The sequence below is a fragment of the Oreochromis niloticus genome, linkage group LG14 (assembly GCF_001858045.2).
Source record: "Oreochromis niloticus isolate F11D_XX linkage group LG14, O_niloticus_UMD_NMBU, whole genome shotgun sequence".
Classification (NCBI taxonomy): Eukaryota; Metazoa; Chordata; class Actinopteri; order Cichliformes; family Cichlidae; genus Oreochromis; species Oreochromis niloticus.
Genome location: NC_031979.2, coordinates 25,503,424 through 25,523,943, shown reverse-complemented (window position 1 = coordinate 25,523,943; position 20,520 = coordinate 25,503,424). Strand labels below are relative to the sequence as shown.

The window sequence follows — 20,520 nt, the reverse complement described above, 5'->3', positions numbered from 1 at the left end:
TTGACCATTTTGATTGTACATATTTTATTTGAAGTTTCCAGTTGATTTTGTAGTCTACAAAAAATCTGGTATACTCTCTGTCTCTATTTATCACATTTACATCCATGCCTGTCCTTTTTGTTTTGCTTAAAATTGGTGATAATTTGTTTTATCTAACAATCATTCTAGTTTAGTCCATTTTTGTGAGGATCTCCAAAAAGTGCTGTTTATGCTCTCATGACATAAAATGTGTCATCCAAAAATAAATTGAACTGTAATATATCTTATGCTCCACATCATTTTATACCAATTTTTACCCATGTGGGCCTTCACAACCAATGCTCAAACATTTTGATGAATGTTTACCCATCTTCATAATTTGTTGCTTGTTGTTTAAATAACTATTCACCTATCTAATGGCATTTCCAATTTATTAAATAATATCTGGTCAATTGCATCAAAAGCTTTTTTCAAGTTTCAAGTTTCAATGTATTATTGTAGGGTCTACCTTACAATATAAAGGCCTTGAGGCAACTTTTTTGTGATTTGGCGCTATATAAATGAAATTGAATTGAATTGAATTGAATTAAATTGAATTGAATTGAATTGAATTGAATTGAAGTTGATAAAAGCTCTGGCTGTGTACTTTCTTTGATCAATACAATGTTATGTGTTTATGTGTGTAGCCAGTCTATTATGTGAACGACGATGTCCACTGTATGAAGGATGGTGAAGGCGGAACATCCCTCTCTGATGTGTTTTTAATAAATTAAGTCAAGGTTTATGAGAATATAGAAATTTGTTGGAAGATGAAATAAACACTAATCAGTATATGTTTATAGGAACAATATTTAATTTCATTTTGTTCTATTTTTCAACTGTATCATGAAAAACAATTACAGTAGAATAAATCAATATATTTGCACATTTGCAGTTATTTAACACCAGCACAGAGATTTAAAAGGAATATTAAAGTCATTTAAATATAGGATTTTTATTATTTTTTTCTGTCTATACTACAAAGAGAAGATGTGCTTTTCTTTCTTTTGAAATTAGCTGACTTTTTATGACCCAATGCCACGGGCCATAACAGCTTTCTTTGTGTTCATCTCCGGTCTCAACAGGATTATGTAACATTTGGGTCCAAACAGTGTGATCAAGAGTCCAAAACTTGAAGCAAGAATGGCAAATACCTCCACTGCATCTGCAAGTTTTCCTGGTGAGCTGATATAAGCAGGAACAAAGGCCACCCACACAGCACAGAAGATCAGCATGCTGAATGTGATGAGCTTGGCCTCATTAAAACTATCAGGGAGATTCCTCACCAGGAACGCAATTAGAAAACTGAGGAAAGCCAGCATGCCAATATAACCCAATAACACTGCAAAACCAACAGTGGACCCAACTGCACACTCATACACTATCTTGTCATTGTGGTATTGGGTGTTTTTATGTGGAGTTGGAGAGGAAGAGACAAGCCAGGTAGTGCAGATGGCTGCCTGAATAGCTGTAAGAACTAGAACTGTTCCTCTCTGCTGCATTGAACCAAACCACTTCAGACTGGCTCCCCCTCCTGGCTTGGAGGCTTTGAACACAGCCAGAACAACCATGGTTTTTACCAGGATGCATGAGACACACAGCACAAAGCTGATCCCAAATGCTGCATGCCTGAGTTGGCATGTCCACAGCCTGGGTCGTCCGATAAACAGCAATGAACACAGGAAACACAACTTAAGTGACAACAATAGCTGGAAACTAAGTTCTGAATTGTTGGCACGAACTATAGGTGTTCTACGATAATAAATGAAGATCCCCAGAACAACAGCACATATAAATACTCCGAGCAGTGAGGTTGTTGTCAAACAAATACCCAGAGGGTCAAGATAGGAGAGAAACTCTGTCTTCTTAGTAACACAGTGGTCACGCTGGGGGTTTGACCAAAAATCCTCTGGACAACTGCTGCACTCCAAGGAGTCTGATACAAAAGGGAACATTGGTGAAATGCATATTATTTTTCATAATAATGAAATTAAATATGTCATGCAAAAAGAAAAATACGTACTGCTCTTATTAGTAATTTTTCCTTCAGAACAAGGAATGCAGTCAAAACAGCATTGGGGTTTCCCCTTCTCTCTCACCATGTGGGTACCAGGAGGACAACTCTCACTACATACTGATCGAGGTGGCTATAGGATGAAATTAAATATTAGTCATTACACCGATATATACTAGACATGTGGCAAAAGTTAAATCTAAAAAAACCATATCTAACCTTTTTGGATTCAAAGTTCCAGAAGATTCTGTCTTCATCAAGTATGAGTTCTTCACCTTTTAAAGCTGACCTCTTAACCTCACCCACATTCTGAACTTTAGTGCTTCCATCAGGGAGCCACAACCAGTTCATCACATCATAAATTGGCAATGCATCACCATTCTCATCAAATGACACTTGATCGCCAAATGGAGTGGTGAAGTTCACTCTTTCCAAGTAATAAACAAGCTTTGAAAAAGGGATGCATAACAAGTAAATTACTTTTAAAAGTGCAAATGTTGGCACCTTGTAAATTATGCATGGCAGAGCCGAACACATTATCACTTGTTTAAACACTTTTATTTCCAGTAGCTGTTTTTACAAACCTCAGCTTTAGCTTTCCAACTGCCACCCACACATACACAACAAGAACAACAACTTCAGTCAGGACCCAGTACAGACCTAAATGCAATGGAGGCGTGATGAGCTGCTGCAGCTCTGGTGTGTCAGCCTCCCAACTACAACCTGGCTGGCCTGGTCGCGGTTCCACCATGCCCCAATACTGGGTTTTGATACCACTGTAAACGATGCATGGCTGACCCGACCACATTGTCACACTTTTATTTCCAGCTGCTGTTTTTACAATACTCAGCTGCAGCTTTTCCAGCTGCCAGCTGCCACAACGACAATAACTTCAGTCAGGACCCTGTACAGACTTAAATGCAGAGGAGGCGTGATGAGCTGATGCAGCTCCGGTATGTCAGCCTCCCGGCAGTGGCGCCACATACCATGCCCCGCCCCCACCCCCACCCATTATTAAACAAAGAAATCTATATTACATCGCTAGTAATGCTTTATATATACAAGCTTCTGATCTAAATATATTAACTGCTCATTTTTTATGGGTGTCAGCATACCAAACTAACTCAATTGACTCAGACCCGAAGTTCTCCAAATGAAAAGCCAAAAATTTATTTACAGTTGCCATGTAAAATATATCCAAAGTGTGGGGGTTGGGATATCCAGGGATCCATGGATAGGAGGGGGAAAAGGTCAATACAGAGCGTCTTAATCACACACGCCATGCACCTTTCCAGTGTCACTTGATTAAGTGTCACTCCACAACTCCGAAACTGGGAGTATGGAAAATCCATTTAGCTCACACCAGCGTTTTAATAGTTAATATTATGACATTGTATTTAGTTTTACATGGTAAACTCTATCCTGAAAGTAATTGTAAAGCAAGGAATTTATAAACAGAATGTAAAATTATATCAGACCTGCCATGGCTCCAGTGACCGCAAAGTTGCACAGCTGTTCCCACTGAAAGGCCCTCTCCCTGGCTTGCAATGCAATATGTCATCAAGGGAATATGCCAGTGCATAAACAGCTTTGTACACATTATACTCAGGCCGCAGGTTGGAAACGTCCAAGAATTCATTGTCCACATTTTCTAGATCTTCTTGTCCAGTACATATTGCACCTCCACCTTCCAGCCAGCCTGCTGGAGCTGGTGCAAATCTACACTGAAATGTGAATTCCCAAAACTGATTTACCTGAAATATATTGAAAATTATTTGCTACAGGTGATGAAAATATATATTTGTTGTGACTACCACAGTGAAAGGGTTCAACTCTCACCATGCTATTTCCATAGCTACTGTTGTGATGTAGATCAGGATGTATTTGTAACAAGAATTCCCTGAGTCCTGGTATCTCGCCTCGACGAATAGCAATACCCAGTGTACCACGCAGGTATGGCATAAGCTGAGGTGTTTGGAGCACAGCAGCTGCTGTCCAGGCTTCACTGGCCATCCATTGTAGGCCAGTTAGATTTTGCCTCACTACCTGTGAAATAGATTATACCACATTCTATGAAAAGATATTGTAACTACAACTTGTTTAGTGACATTACCACGCTATTTAAGCTATAATTCATCTTTTAAATAAATTCTGCATGAAGTTTTCTGTAATCATTCAAATAATGATCTAATAAATATTTTACACAATACCATGATTCAGACCTTTGTAATTAATAATAACTGGATTGTTTTAAAGCCAAACCTCTTCCATAAGGTTTATCATGCGACTGTAATGTTCAAAGACAATGACAACTCGAGCTGTGGATTTTTTCATCACATCAACAATCCTCCTGAGTTCTTCTGTGTCTTTGTCCCAGGGCAAAACCTCAGTGTAGGCCAGGCAAGCTTCACCCGAAAGACTCAGCTCAGATTGAAAGGATCTTGCTGCGTGAAGTCCATAATCATCGTCACTGACAAGCAGACCTACCCAAGTCCAACTGAAATGCTTCAAAATCTTAATCATAGCACGTACCTAAGTGTAAGTGCATAGACAAGAACAATTTTCCACATGATTATTACACCTTTATGGTAGCAAATTAGCTTTGTTCATAACAAAGTAACACTGGAACTGAAAAAACCTTTTAGTATCATTGTAAGCATATTGTTGCAAAGTAGACAATTTCTTTAACCAAAACGTCTTGTTGACAGATTTTCACCTGGAAAGCATCACTTGGGATAGTCCTAAAGAATGATGGGTATTTTTGACGGTTACTCAGGCAGGAACATGTGGAAAAATAACTCACCTGAAATCAAATCAAATCAATTTATTTATATAGCACTTTTCACAGGATAAAAACCACAAAGTGCTTAGCGGTAATATAAAAACAGAAATACATAAAATACATTAATAATCAAACATACAGCACAAATCTAATTAAAAGTCGATCTAAATAAATGAGTCTTAAGCTGCTTTTTAAAAGAATAAATACAATCAAGTCAACGTAATGACGTAATGATGGAGGGAGAGCATTCCACAACCTGAAAGATACAGACTACAGATTGTACCGATATTGATGTACAGATGTCTTAACTTTGTCATGTTACTTCAAGTGTCTTTAAATTTGCAATTAAATTAAAATAATATAAGAAAACTATTACATGGTCGAAGAGAGGACTTACCATAGGTACTCTGTACAAACCTAAGACGTTGGTGATGGCAATAGAATTTGTAGAAGATGAATCACCCACAATCCCTATGACAGGAGGATTTCCAACACATGTACCATTTAATATAATTTTCTCTTCTTGACCACTGGCCAATGACAATGCTGCACGAAATCCAATTCCAAGTTCAAGGCAGCTATCATACAGAGTATATCCCAGAGTCACATTAGGTAGCAGGTTTGAGTTTCTGTTGATCTCATCAATAGCAAAGGCCATGGTTTGTGCGAGCTTAAATCCTAGGGCATAAACACTAAGAAAAGAAAAATTTAACTGAAAAATACATTTTCATCAAGATAGATTTTCAGATAAGATACTTTACTGCAACATGTGGCAAAATTACTTATTATTAAAAAACATTATAAATAATTAAGGAAACTGAATAACAACAATTAAGAAGATATTTTCATGACAAATAATATAGATGCACCATACAAGATACACACATTTATCCTGAATGATAATAAATCAGAAAGTACAGTTACTATAAATTACAATCTCATATTTCCTTTGCACTGATTTCCATTTCCCTTTTTTCTCCAGCCATGCTTACCCATTACAAGTAGGTTGTTGTGGTTTTGAAGTAAAAGACTGAATAGCAACACTTGAAAAGAAGTGGATTTGAAACAGTCCCCCTAGAACCACATCACCAGCCTTGTACATCCCATTTAGATCAAACTGTCCCTGTAACTGACATGAGAGAGAAAACTGAGAAGAGGATATCACCAAAGAAAAGTAAGAAGATAGCAAAACAAGCAAGAGCAAACTGGTTTGTAAAGAAGAGGCCATAACAGCTTTCTGATTTTCTGAGCTTAGTCATTAGGTTTTATTTCAATGCCTTTCCTTTGTCTTTTATTGACTTTTTGTGTTGTTCAATCTTGCACACCACCCATTAAGGAAGAAGGATAAGAGGGGGCGGGGCCTAAAAGCACGATATGCAGTTAAGTACTAAGATATGACCCCCCCCCCCCCCCCCCCCCCACCACCACCACACACACACTTGATTGACATCATAAAATTTTTATTTGTGTTTTATTATTTACTTATTTTTATTCATTATTACATTTATCAAGTGACATAAAGCAAGAATGAAGACCAAAACATATACAGTCTTATTTCATGCATAGCAAGGTTCATGCTCAAAAACTCCATATTAAAAACTTCAAGTCCAAATCGCATTTGAAACGGAAAATAAAACCATGTAGAGTGTGAAAAAAATTTAGTTGCTTTGTAAGAAGCTGACTGTAAAGGGAAGACAAGACTGGAAAAGTTAGGGGGAAGACTATGCTGATGGATGTCAAAGGGATGGTTCATTTCAGAAGGACAACCTGTAGGTAGAACAGGGGAGAGGAATCTCTCTGAAAGTTGAGCAGATGTTCAGTAGTAATGATGAAAAGTCATTTGAAGCTAAACCAGATGCACTCAGGCAGCCAATGGCAAGGCAGGGCACATGGCTACAGATAAAGTGGTCTAGCAGAGGACTAGCAATGAGGATGAACCCTTCTGGTGGCTGATTTTTAAGCTCTGGAGGCAACACTTGTGGCCAGTGGAGAGGGCAGCGTTTCTCGAGTGGTCAAGTAGTAGAAATGCTCACAGCAAAACAGAGTAGGTAAGTGGTCTGATGTGAAGGCAGAGTTACATGTAAGTTATGGACGGGTCCATTCATGTGGTTAAACTTGTGGCTAGCAGAGAAGGCATATCTTCTCATGGGGGTGACCCCAGTGAGGAAAACCTGGTGACCAACAGTAAATGGGAATCACTCTAGTGGCAAGGATGGAAAGTGAACCCAATAGTTCTGTAGCCCAGCTTTAAACCTGGAAGAGTAAACAAGGCTGAAAAGTGGCCAGACCGCTGAGGTCAAATACAAAGTACAAAGATTTTTCCAGGCAGCTCAGGTTCTAATGTTGGAAAGGATGTGGGGATGTAAGACTGCAGGAACCCAACCTGAGCCTGAAGTATTGTGGTATTATTGGAGATTATCCTGGGGCCAGCTCAGGCATAAAAACTTAGGCTATAAGGACAACCTCAAACAAAGAAAGCCCAAATTTAGCCAGTACACAAAAGACACAAGAAATAGTTTCACTGAGTTGGCAGCAGGGAAACTGCTACGGGGAAGACAGCAAAAAGGGGGGATTCGCACAGGAGTAAGCTAATCATCACACAGTAAAACAGTTGTCTGTGGAAGACTGGGAACTCCCATCGTTTTAAAGCGTATTTCTATTATGAGTTAAAAGTGCAATAGAAATACATTTGACTTATGAAACATGAAACTCTGAAACAGTTCCTGGAGTAGCCAGTACAGGATCAGGACACCCAGTCACAGGAGAGGGTAGCTCGTGCACCAGAAAAAAACTCAGGATACACAATCTCAGGGTTAGCTAGCTTAAACGTATATTAAACGTACATTCTCAGTTTTGGGTACCTGCCGCTGAGAAAGCATGGAGCAGCTAGCAATGTGTCAAAAAAGGACAGTGATGCTTCCACCAAATGCTACCACGAAATTCTACCACCCCCCACATTCAACCATAGCTGTGGAAACATTATATTTGGGGGTGTTTTTCAGCTAAGAGGATATGGTGTGTAGACGCATTGGTTGACTCTAAAGGGTTAAGGTAATGAAGTGTCTTAGCCACTATCCAGAATAAGTTCTAGAGAAAATGTGGAGAAAGCTGAAACCTCTGAACCTAAAGCATTTAGAGAATTCCTGTAAAGATGAGTGAGGCAAAATCCCTCATGACATGTGTGCAAACCTGGTGACTTACTACATTGTACTACTGTGATTGCCAACAAGGGTTTTTCCACCAAGACCTAAGCCATGGGGATCAAATACTTTTTTCACTCAGTGACATGCAAATCAATTTATGACTTTTAAGTAATGTGTTTTCTGGATTGTAAGTTTGCTCACTTCTTTGGAAGAGAGCAAATTTACAAATTCAGTAGTGATTCAAATAATTATTTCCCCAAAGTATATAAACTCTGTAGTGTATCCTGGGGCCTCCTTCTGAACATGCTTTTAACACCTCACCAAGGAGGCATCCTATTCAAATTCCTAAACCAGTCAAACTGGCTCATTTCGATGTGGGTGAGAAGTAGCTATAGGCTGAGTCCCTTTTGAATGACTAGAATCCTCACCCAATCTCTAAAGGACAGCACAACCCCCTTTGGAGGAGACTTATTTTCACCATTTGTATCTGCAGTCTCATTCTTTTGGTCAATACCCAGATCTTCATGAACAAGGGTCACAGCATAGACTGACTTGCAAAATCAACAGGTTTGCTGTCTTTCTCCACTCTTTTCATCACCAATGGAGTAGGGGTGGGTTTAAAAAATCGATTCATCGATTAAAATCGATTCTAACTGGAATAAAACGATATCGATTCATTAAATCCTGAAATCGATTTTTTTTTATACATATGTAGTTTGCCGCGTATGAAACTTGCAAGTGGTTAACATGAGGAAGTCACGCGAGAGTTAAGTGACCTGGACGCATGAACCATCATGGCTACTCCCCTGAATGTGCCACCGAGCCTAAAGTCAGATGTCTGGCAATACTTTGGATTTAAGAACTGTGAAGACAATGAAGAGCCGTATGTAAGATGTGCAAAATGGAAGTAAAGCACTGTGGAAATACCACAAATCTCAGAAATCATTTAACGCGGCATCATCCAGATATCCCGCTAGCAAAAACGGCCGACGCCAAGCAACGCTCACTCGAAAAGGCATTTGCAGTAAAGTTGGCATCCACTTCTCCACGTGCCCAAAAAATAACCCAGTCTGTCGCTACTTTCATATGTAAAGATAGACGTCCGTACAGCGTTGTTGAAAATGATGGCTTCCAAAACCTCATTAATACGCTAGAACCACGCTATGTTTTACCAACACGCAAACATTTGAGTGAAGTGGTAATCCCAAACATGTATGAAAAAGTGAAACACGATGTTACAGCCTCACTCAAGTCAGCAGAGAGAGTCGCTATAACCACCTCGCATCATATCGACCAGGAGTGGAGACTCGTGTCTTATGTCTTACAGACAAGAACCACTGAAGCAAGCCACACAGCAGTTAATTTATCTGAAATTATGTTCAAAGCAATCGAAGAATGGGAGCTTACAAACAAAAATCCAGTCATCGTAACTGACAATGCTGCAAATATGGTGCGAGCTGTTGCACATTGGTTGTTTTGCCCATACACTCAATTTAGCTTCACAAGCAGGACTGAAAGTTCCAGCTGTTGCTCAGCTGCTTGGCCGAGTGAGACGCATAGCATCCTTTTTTCATCGCAGCACTGTTGCAAGTCGCAAGCTTAAAGAGAAGCAAAAGATACTGAATCTACCTGCCCATAAGCTGGTGACTGATGGGGTGACCAGATGGAACAGCACGTTGGAGATGCTGGAACGCTTCCTAGAGCAACAACCAGCAATCTCTGCAGCTCTGCTCTCACCTGAAGTGAGGAGAAGTGACAGTAATCTCTGTAGTCTTACAGAGGCTGACATAACTGATGGAGAAGATATAGTGAAAGCTTTGAAGCCGCTGAAAGCAGCCACACTGGTTATGTCTGAAGAAAAGTCCCCGACCCTTTCCATCATTGCACCTCTGCATACACAGCTGCTGGAGAAGATGATCAGTGTCTCTCACGACTCCTCACTGATTAAAGACCTCAAGACTGCTGTATACGACAACTTGAAGTCAAGGTATGTTTATGAATTGTGTGTATATGCCATGAATGAGTGTAACTGTATGGATGCATGTATTACATGAAAATTCTTACTATAGTGAAAAAATATATATATTATAAAAATGTTAGTTAAGCCCTCTTGTCTAGTAATAGGTCTTTTGATTTTATATCTCTCTATCTATAGATGTTTATATATAAATTATGGAAACAAAGTCGTATATTAATGTTTCTGATCTTGCATGAGTGTATATGTAACCATGCACATGTATATCCAACATAATAAACTGAGTTAAATGTGCAAAATCTCTTTTCAAGATATGTGGCCCTAAAGGACAAGCTAAAGGACAAGGACAAGGACATTGCATCAGCATTAGCTCCTCACTTTAAGGCCCTGCCATTCTTGTCCAAAGAGACCTGTGACAACACATTCTCTCAGTTGGTGTTGGAAGCAGCAGGTTTGGAGAACGTGGACACAGCTATTGTGAGTTACAGAATAAAAAACAAAAAATTATTGTTTTTTGCACTACTTGAGTTAGAATATAAATAGTAATTTCTTTATTAAATAAGTTTTCATTTTTCTACAGCGAGAGTCTGATGGTGACACATCTGAGGAAACTGTCCCTGACATCTCTCTTGGTGGTGTTGATGAAGTGGATTATGCCCCTCCAATTAAGAGGTCAAAGGACTCTGCATTAATTTTTCTCCTTGGGCCAGCCTACTCAACAAAGACCACAGCACCACAGAAAACACCAACTCAGAAGGCAAAGGAAGAAGTGAATCGATACAGGGACGTTGAGCCTGTTGCACTTTCTGAGGATCCTTTGATCTGGTGGAGGGACCATGAAAGGGAGTATCCTCTTTTGGCTCTACAAGCAAAGCAGTATCTTTCCATACCTGGGACCAATGTTCCTTCTGAACGAGTGTTTTCAACTGCTGGTGACATTGTTACCGCACAAAGGAGCTGCCTGACTCCACAACATGTAGACCAGCTTCTCTTCTTGCAGAAAAACCTTACAGTCTCAAAGAAGTGAGGGGGTAGTTATAAATAAGGCTAAATTGCATGAGTTTCACAGATGTTTTGCAATACCGTTCAGTATGTTTTCATTTTTTGAAGTATTTTAAAAGGCAGTTTTTCATTTTCTGATCGGTCAGTTTCTGTCAGTTCACTTGTACACGCTGTGTTATCCTGTGTGTCTCCAAACCACAATAGTGGATTTCAGAAAAAGCTGTGTGAGACACTAACAGCAAAACTATTTCTCTGAGGTTTTACTGATGTTTACATGATAAACTGATGTTCTATTTGCACTGGATCCCTGATCCACTTGAAATGTATGTATGAAAATAAATATATACTAATGTTAATTAAAAATTACATTATTGTAACTGCTTTAGTATCTGTTCTTAATTTTGAATTTTATATAATTGATTCACAAGGCTTAGAGGGTTCTTTTGACAGTACATATACAAGGTGAATTATCATAATTTTATATATATTATGGTTCACATACTAATATTTCGGACGGATTCAAAATCGAATCGAATCGAATCGAATTGAATCGAATCGTGGATCGAATCGATTCGGGACCTTGTGAATCGGAATTGAATCGATTCTAGAAATCAGTGACGATACCCAGCCCTACAATGGAGTGTCACCATAGCTGCAGACATGACCCCAATATATCACTAGTGATAGACAGGGTGAGTCCACACTCTTGAACAAGACCCCAAGATATTAAACTCCTCCACTTTTGGCAGCAACTCATCCCTTACTTAGATTGGGCAATTCAGAGTTTGCCCGCTGAAAACCATTGCCTCTAACTTGGAGTAATTGATTCTCATTCCTTCCACTTCAAATTTTGCTGCAATGCTGACAACCACCCCAGTATGAGCTGAGACCACAACCTAATCAGGCCAAGAGAACCACATCATCTGCAGAAAGTAGAAACAAAAGCCTGAAATGACCAAAGCAAGAACCTTCTTCCACTTGTCCATACAAATCTGTGTCCCTGGCAAAGTCTAAATCCTATTAAGAATGAGTCTGACTTGCTGACAATATCAAACAAGCTCTCAAAGCCCTTCACCTTTGTTGTCCACGAGTGATATGAGAGTGATTTCCTGAGCCTCCCTCTCAAGATTGTTGAAATTTTGCTGGAGGTAGGGATTAAAGATCTTGTAAAGTGCCATTACTGCCAGATGCTCCCAGCAGACCCTAACTATATGCTTGGGAATCCCAAGCTTGTCCATCACAGAGACAGGCTTGGGACAAAACACAGAGACAAGACTGGACACAGAAGGGAATTGGAAGTGTACAAACCTGTCTTTTATATGCACGGAATAGTTTTCTATACAAGATCGCTGCAAAAAGTGCAGCCTTACCTAATGTCCACCCTACTGTTACTCATTGAATAACGCAACAGAATACGTTACAAAATACATTTTTTGGCATGTATTCTGTAATCTGTAGTGGAATACATTTTTTAAAAAAAAACCTTCCATCCTGACCAAACTGGTTTCATAAAAGGTAGGCACTCATCAACAAATACACGTAGATTACTTAATTTGATAGACTACTCATACAGTAAAAACCTTGAAACTACAATATTTTCTTTAGATGCAGAAAAAGCGTTTGACAGAGTTAACTGGAAATTTCTATTTACAACTTTAAACAAATTTGGTGTTGGATCTTCTTTCATCAGCTGGTTAAAAATATTATATAATTCCCCAACAGCTTGTGTCAGAACAAATGACCAGACATCCTCCAGCTTTTGTCTCCTGAGGGGCACCAGGCAGGGATGCCCACTCTCCCCTTCACTGTTTGCAATTTTTATCGAACCACTAGCAGCAGCAATTAGACAGAATTCAGTAATTAAGGGCATAAAATGCAAGAACATGGAACATAAAATCAGCCTTTATGCGGATGATGTGTTACTCTTTCTCCAAAATTCACAAACCAATATCTCTGGGGTGATTGAACTGATAAACTCTTTTGCAAGAATATCAGATTACTCAATTAACTGGTCAAAATCTACAGTCCTTCCGATTAATTGCTCCTTCCATAATTCCTCTTCTACTCCACTGCAATCGGGAAATATAAAATATTTAGGTATTGTTTCTCCCAAGCTTGCAGATCTAACTAAATTAAACCATATCCCACTTTTAAAGAAAGTAGAAGGTGATCTGGCTAGGTGGAAATGTCTACCCATATCACTCATGGGAAGGGTTGCCGCTATAAAAATGATGGTATTACCAAAAATAAATTATTTATTCTCAATGATCCCAACTAAACCGCCGCAAGATTGGTTCAGATCTCTAGATTCATATATGTCCAAATTCCTTTGGAAAAATAAGCCCCCACGTATAAGCTTAAAAACATTACAAAAGACCAAGGATAAAGGAGGATTAGAACTACCTAACTTTCAGCACTACTTCTTAGCCAACAGGCTTCAGTTTATCTCAGGATGGCAAAAACATACCCTCTTAGATGAACCTTGGCTAGATGTAGAACAAGCACTTTGCAATAATCTAGAGATTTCAAATCTACCATTTATTAGCTCAAACATCCAACGACATGAATGCTTCAAAAGCATCAACATCAGCTCTTCTCTGACAGCATGGTGGGAGTTTCTGAAGTTGACAGAGTCTTCATTAATCCCACGCAAACGTACACCTATCTGGAACAACCCTGACATATTACAAAACAATAATATGATAAACTTTTCAGATTGGAGTGGTAAAGGAATCAAATATTTAGAACATATACTAGAAGGAACAGAATTTATTTCATTTGACAGACTAGTTACACAATACGGGATCAGCAAGAAAAGATTTTTAGAATATCAGCAAATTAAATCCATAGTAAAAAAGAGATTTAAACCAGGTCAAGATGAACTACAAACACCACCAAGTGTGGTTCAATTTCTGACTCTTAAAACCCCCAAATTACTGTCCAAAATATACAGAATGCTTTCTAAAATAGATGAATCAATATCACTTCCTATTGCAAAATGGGAAGCGGATTTATCAGTTAACTTAGACCAAAACTTCTGGTCTCAGATTTGCTCAAAAACCTTTCATCTAATTAGAAATCCCAGTCTTCAATTAATTCAATACAAAATACTACATAGAGTGCACTATACAGGTCATCGGATGTTTAAGATGGGCTTTACATCTACCAACAACTGCTCACACTGCCAAACCAATTCACCGGACAATTATATCCACGCTCTTTGGTTCTGTCCACCAGTTCAGAAGTTTTGGCGCGAGATATGTGAAGACTTATCAAAGTGTCTGAAATGTAACATTCCAACTTCCCCTTTAGTGTGTTTGTTGGGCAGCTTAGCTAATGTCACTACGGAAAAGAATATAGCCCATATGGTTTTCACTGCACTATGCATAGCCAAGAAAACAGTCCTCATGAACTGGAAAAATAAAAATAATCTTAATTTTAACCAATATAGAAATTATCTATTAGATTACATTAGTCTTGATACAGCCTCTGCCACCACATCAGATCAATTGCTCTGGGCTCCTTTGATCAGCTCCATCACCTAGTGGGGGTGGGGGGTCATAGTTTGGTCCCACCTTCACTGTTGTGATAGGTGTGGGGGTAGGGACAGGCTTAGGGCATCGGGGGGTTCCCCAGGAGCATCTTCCTTGGGGGGCTCAACCCGGGGTAGCGGTCATGGCCAATTAAGGGCTCTGTTGGCTCTTGGGTGACGGTTTCCTCGTGGCTGCGTGCAGCGGGGCTAGGGGAGGGTCTGTGCTGACGGACGTGGGTTACTGACCTGGTAGCCTGGCTGCCCCTGGGTGGGTCCGGGATGGGCGTGAGGTTCTGGGGGCACTCCGTCTCTGGGCTGGGGCCCTGGCCAAGCCTCAGGGGCCTGGGTCCTGGTTGGTGTGTTGCCGGGGTTGTGGGCGGGTGGGTGTATGGGGGCCCAGCCCTGGCGCAGGGTGCCGCCGGTGCATCGAGCCACCTGGGGGCTCTTCAACTGGTGGGGGAGGTTGTCACACCTTGCAGGAGCTTTCCTCTCTTCGGGAACTCTCTCTGCAGGAGGGGGAGATACAGGAGAGGTGGAGGAAGCTCTCAGCCTGGGCGTCTATTGTCTTGTGTAGTCTGGAAGATGAGTGGATGATGGGGTGGGTGTAGTTTTCTCTGTGGTGGGGTCGGGTGGACTGTCCCGGGCTCTGTGGGGCTGGGCGGCGCTGCTGCACTGGGCCCCGGTCCGGATGGGCCTGGGCCCCCCTTTCCCTGGCGGGTTGCAGAGTATGGGGGTGCCTACTGGGGTCAGCGGGGGAGCTGGCCCCAGGGAGGGGTCACTTGCCCCTCCCTTCCTTCCCTCCCCATCTCCAGCTGCCTCCCTCTTCTCGCTCCACCACAGTCACCCACACATGCAGGGCCTTGGGGTAGGGGTGTGTCACCAGGGTGCAGGGGAGGCATCCCCCCCCCTCTGTCCCCTTCTGGCTGCCTCTGCCTCAATTTTATCCCACAACTTAGACATTCACATTACTCACACTCTCATTACACATACATATAGGATCTTGGGGGTGGGCACGCCACACAGAATCCAAATTACCATCAGGGTGTACACCTCACCCCTGGCGTCGTTGCCCACCTCTCAATTTTAAATACACGTAGACATTGAGGGCTAGCAGGAGGGGCTATGCGCCTACCTGCTGCTCTGGCAGGTGGCTCCATGCCCTCCTGGGTTTTAAATGCACCTTAGAACACACATACATCAACACTACATATGAGCAGGTGGAGGGAGGTTTGGAGTCTTCACACACCCCCGTTCTCTGCGGCCTGCTGGAGCGGGGGGGCTAGGAGGAGGAGTTGGCCGTCCGACTGGGGTCTGGAATGTGGGGCCTCCCTGCTGCTGCGGAGTCGGGGCGGTCTGCTTCTCCCCACCGCAGGGAAAAGGGTAACACCACCTGGGTCTGGGTGCAGTTTCCCCCTCCAGGGGCAAGGGTACCCGGACCCGGTTCATAGAGTACGCTTGGGGAGAGTGATTGGTCGTGTCCAAATTCATGGGCTGCATCCTCCTGAGGCCGCATTTGTAGACCAATTACGTCACAGCGACGCGCCGAAGGCTGTCCAAATTCGTAGACTCCTCCGAATGCAGCCGACAAATGCGTCCTCCTTTTCCCCGAATTTGAAGGATGGGTCGGGTGTGTCCTTCGTGGCCCACCATATCCCAGAATTCATAGCGCGGCCCAGCCAAACTCCAGTTTCCGGCAATGGCGGCCGCTACTAAGTTTTAAAATTACTTTTATTAATCTTTCTGGGTCACAAAATAAACTTTTAACATATTTTCAGGCGAGAATGTAGCTGTGTAAACTTCAAATATCTGCTCGGTTTATCAAGGTATTGCATATTTGCAAAAGTGCTTCGACGTTTTCGGAGACGTCTGTTACCCACGAGCTTGATAGCTAACCGATAGCTAACCGAGAGCTCGAGGGTCACTGAAGCCGCCGAGAACGGCACAAGTCCCGGCACATCATTTTCAGATCACCGCGGACTTTCGCTACTGAGGTTAAACGTAATATATAAGTCACTTAGACAACCTAAAAATGATATTGTTTGGCTTTTTTCAGTGTTTTATTTGTTCATGAGTAAATCGGTTTGGCTGAGATTAAAGATATTAGATTAGATTAGATAAAATAAAACTTTATTAATCCCCCGGGTGGTTTTCACACAGCTGAATAAACGTCAAACAGAAAACCGATTAAACAGAAGTGTGAGATGGTCGAGAATTTACGCCAGTGTCCTGTTATATTTTAGATAGCAAGGAGCAGACGGCTGTTTATTAAACTCCACCGAGACAGCGGTGACGTTAATCAGAAGGCTAGACCGTCCAATTTCACAGCCGTTTACTTCCGGCCTACCCGACCTTCTGAGGACCCGGCCCACGTAGACCGCGAAGGCCGGGTCCTCAGGAGGATGCAGCCCATGAATTTGGACACGACCATTGTGTGTACAGCGTCTCTTTATGTCTGTCTCCGCCTTGGTTGAGTGTGGAATAATTGCCTATGAGAGCATGAGGATGGGAATGGATGTTTGTATCTGTGTGTGCCTGTATGTCTGTGTCTATATGTCAGGTTGGGTATCAGACGCCACCTCTCTGGGGACATCTCAGGCCCTCCAAGGTTTGGAGGCCTATCTCCCCCCACCACTTCCCCTGCCGTTGGTGGACGCCCTCAGACATCGGTGCGTTGGTGGTTCTCTGTGTCCGGGGGTGGGCGCCCAGGTACACACCGGCTCACTCCTTGGCGGCTGCTTATCGGGGCCTGGAGCCTGGGGCTCGCTCGGGCCACTTCGGAGGCGGGGTGCCCTCGGCCTCTCGGCCCGGGGCTCGGTCACTCAGGCACAGCTGGCTGCCGGCGGAGCTCACGGGCACGTCACTGCAACCCCCCTGGCTTCTGCTCCGCGGCTGCTGAGTGACCCCTCATCTGGGACTCTCCTCAGCTCTTTCTGGGATAGTGACGCGGCTGCCCCTCTGTTGGTCTTCCTTGGTCTCTTGTGTTCTGGGGCCCTCTGGATGTCTGGAGTTTTGATCTCCTCCATACCTGCTTCATGCCCTGGAGGACGGGGCAGTGGCCCCCCACACCCTCTAGCAGATCATTACATGAAGGAACCTTTTAAAAACAAGTGCGTTCATGCTCACAGGTGTACACACAGGTGATCACACACAAACTACACCCTTTTTGGCTCTTACCTCAAAGCACACTGTGCGCTGTCGATCTTACGTGCTGCACAATAATGTTTAATATTTAGTATTTACTGTCATATTCCCATAGATCATTGTGATGTTGTTTATTACTCTCGTTTTCTTCTGCTTGCTTTCTCTTTTTCTCAACAGGTGATCCAGATGATCGATATATGTATTTTTTTGTCTGCTTATTCTGTTGGTTTTTGGTTTTTTGCCCTTTTTCCCCGTCCCTCTTCCCCGCTGTTTTTCTTTCCCTCTTTCTTTCTCCCCTTTCTTTCCCCCAGTTAAGTCTGTCCCGTATTCAGCAAGTGAAAATAAAATAAACAATAAAAGGTGAATCAAATGGACCATTACGGCAAGGCTGGGATGGTCAATTTGGTAAAGTAAATCCGTTGGGCATCTTTCTTCGCCTTTAGACAATAATTCTGATGGCAAAAGAACCAAACAGGACAGGTTAAAAAAACAAAAAAAAAACAAAAAACCTTCCCAACACTGTCTTTGACAAAGGATCCGGCACACACAGCGTTACAAGTTAAATGATGCAAATGTTTATTCACAGTTGATTTTTAATTCAATTTTCAATTCTGTTCAACTCAGTTAAAATCAGTTTTATTTATACAGCGCCAACAAACAGTCAACTCAAGGAACTTTATATTGCAAGGTTGTCATGGTTTTGGGACATTGTAACCCAGCTTTTTGAATTTCTGATGTTTTGTTGTCATTTTGAATTATGGTTTATTATTCAAGATTCATTTAGTAGTTTATTTTATTTTATTTTCTCATACATTTAGATTCTCCTTGTGTCTTTGTCGTGTGTTCCTCGCTGTGTGTCTGTGTTTCTGTGCGTTTGTGTCAGTCCTTGTGTCTTGTTTCCCTCTTCTGTTCCCATGTTTCTCTCCCTATGTGTCATGCCATTTCCCCTGAGTGTCATGTCTTCTATGCAGGGGCGGATCTAGAGAAATTTTCTTAGGGTGGCATGAGGGTGGCAAAGAAATCAAATGGGGTGGCAAAATCAAAGTCTTTTTTTTCAAACACATACGCAAGCGGTTACATATGGTTAAAATGATCCAAATGCAGTAAGTATACACGTTTTTCATATAAATATAGCCTATAACTTAATTATTGTCTGTAGCCCACATAATTACACACTTTAGTTACATAAAACATGTAAGTTTTGTTCTTATGTACTGTATAGCCTGTATAAGAAATAAATATGTAGCCCAATAAGTATAAAATCCAGAAAGCTACAAAGCATGGGGTGGTTCATTTACAAACACAAGTCTAACTTAAGTTTCACACTGTTATTTGTTAGAAAACAATCACATTGTTACAGCTTAAATTACACAAAATGTCAAAAATCTGCACTGTCATGAACAAAAATTTAAACCTAATTTTTCATGATTTGTTGGATTAACCCACTGAGGTCTGAAATACAACCGCCCATTTTTGACTCCTTTTGAGTTTACATTTGTATTTCACCCTCAAATTGTTTCATTTTATTTTTTTCCCCCTTGCCTTGTTTGGTACCATTCTTTTCAGCTCAACTGAATTTAGCTGTTTTTTTCACTGACATACTGCATTAGTATTACTGATCTGAAATCACACAAAGAACTTAAAATCCTAGTAGTATTTTTTTTACTGTAAAAAAAAAACACAGACATGTTGAGTAAATGTTTATAACTTGAAATGCAAACATAAATTGTACATTTTGTAAACATATACAACTATTAATCTAAAAATGCAGCCAATACACCTGCTGTTTTTTTCATTTTGTACAACCATTTAAAAAATATTACTAAAACTAAAATGAGAGAACAATCAGGTGTCACAATAAGATGCCCCACAAATGATGTGTGCCAGTAAAAAAAAGATTGTCCACCAAAAGACAGAGGAGAACAGCACAGGGATAAACCTGCAGGCCTGACAACAGGAGGTGTATCACTCCGCTGGTTTTCTACTTAGTGACAGTGTTTACACTGCAAATGTGCCTTTGTGACATTCATTAGTGCCCTCACTGACACACAAAACAAAACAACTACTGGAACTACTTTTTCCACCGATAGGAAAGAGGTGACTTTCTTTCCTTTCTTTACTGTTTCCGCGCTGTCCTTAGAAAACACTTAAAACACACACACAAAAACGTGATGACAGTATTTAGAAAAAAACATGGCTTATATTATATTATCATAACTCTGGATTTACTGGCCTGTAATAAAATTTAAAAACTTTGAAGTCCGAACTTTCAATGTGGGCTGAAACAGAGACTCAGCGTGGCTGCAGCTTGTTGCTGTGTCAGCTTAAAATAGTCATGTGATTTGGAGGTGCAGCGTGTCCCTGGACCACAGAGGGTTAATAACACTCACCTTCCTTCCATTTCCAGAGTGTAACATCCAACCACCTGTGTAAAATCCGAAATTCCCATGGTGTTGTTCAAAATGTGCTCTGGCACAATCATAAGCATGGCTTGCTACTGAAAACAAGAAAAAAGCCGGTCCTGCTATGGGCTGAACCATTTGTTAATGGTGGAGGGGGGGAACACTATCCATTTATATTCACATTGACTGTAACTATGCTCAAACTGTTAATGCTATCTTATTTTAATAAACAACACTGTCATATGCAAAACTGGGGTGGCACTTGGGGTGGCAAGGGATCATTTTAGGGTGGCACTTGCCACCCCATGCCACCCTTCTAGATCCGCCCCTGCTTCTGTGTCGCGTCGTTGTTGTGTTATGCTTTCATGTGTGTTCTCTTGTGTCCCCTCGGCTCCTGTGTCATGCAGTATATGAAGTGATTTATGATTTAAATGATTCAACAAATACTTCTAGATAAATTTGATTGCACATATTTTATTTTAAGCTTCCAGTTGATTTTGTAGTCTCCAAA

General features: G+C 41.3%; 1 protein-coding gene across 1 annotated transcript; it reads right to left on the bottom strand.

Moving 5' to 3' along the window:
- Nucleotides 1-1,043: 1,043 nt before the first annotated feature.
- Nucleotides 1,044-20,039, bottom strand: LOC109204976 (extracellular calcium-sensing receptor-like). The gene is made up of 10 exons (XM_019367242.2): nt 19,998-20,039; nt 5,807-5,937; nt 5,212-5,506; nt 4,749-4,835; nt 4,295-4,564; nt 3,872-4,078; nt 3,511-3,786; nt 2,252-2,479; nt 2,042-2,165; nt 1,044-1,954 (listed from the first exon to the last, which is right to left on the bottom strand). Exons 1-10 carry the CDS (start codon nt 20,022-20,024, stop codon nt 1,044-1,046), a joined length of 2,556 nt encoding a protein of 851 aa, XP_019222787.2. The 5' UTR covers nt 20,025-20,039.
- Between the last annotated feature and the right edge of the window lie 481 nt (nt 20,040-20,520).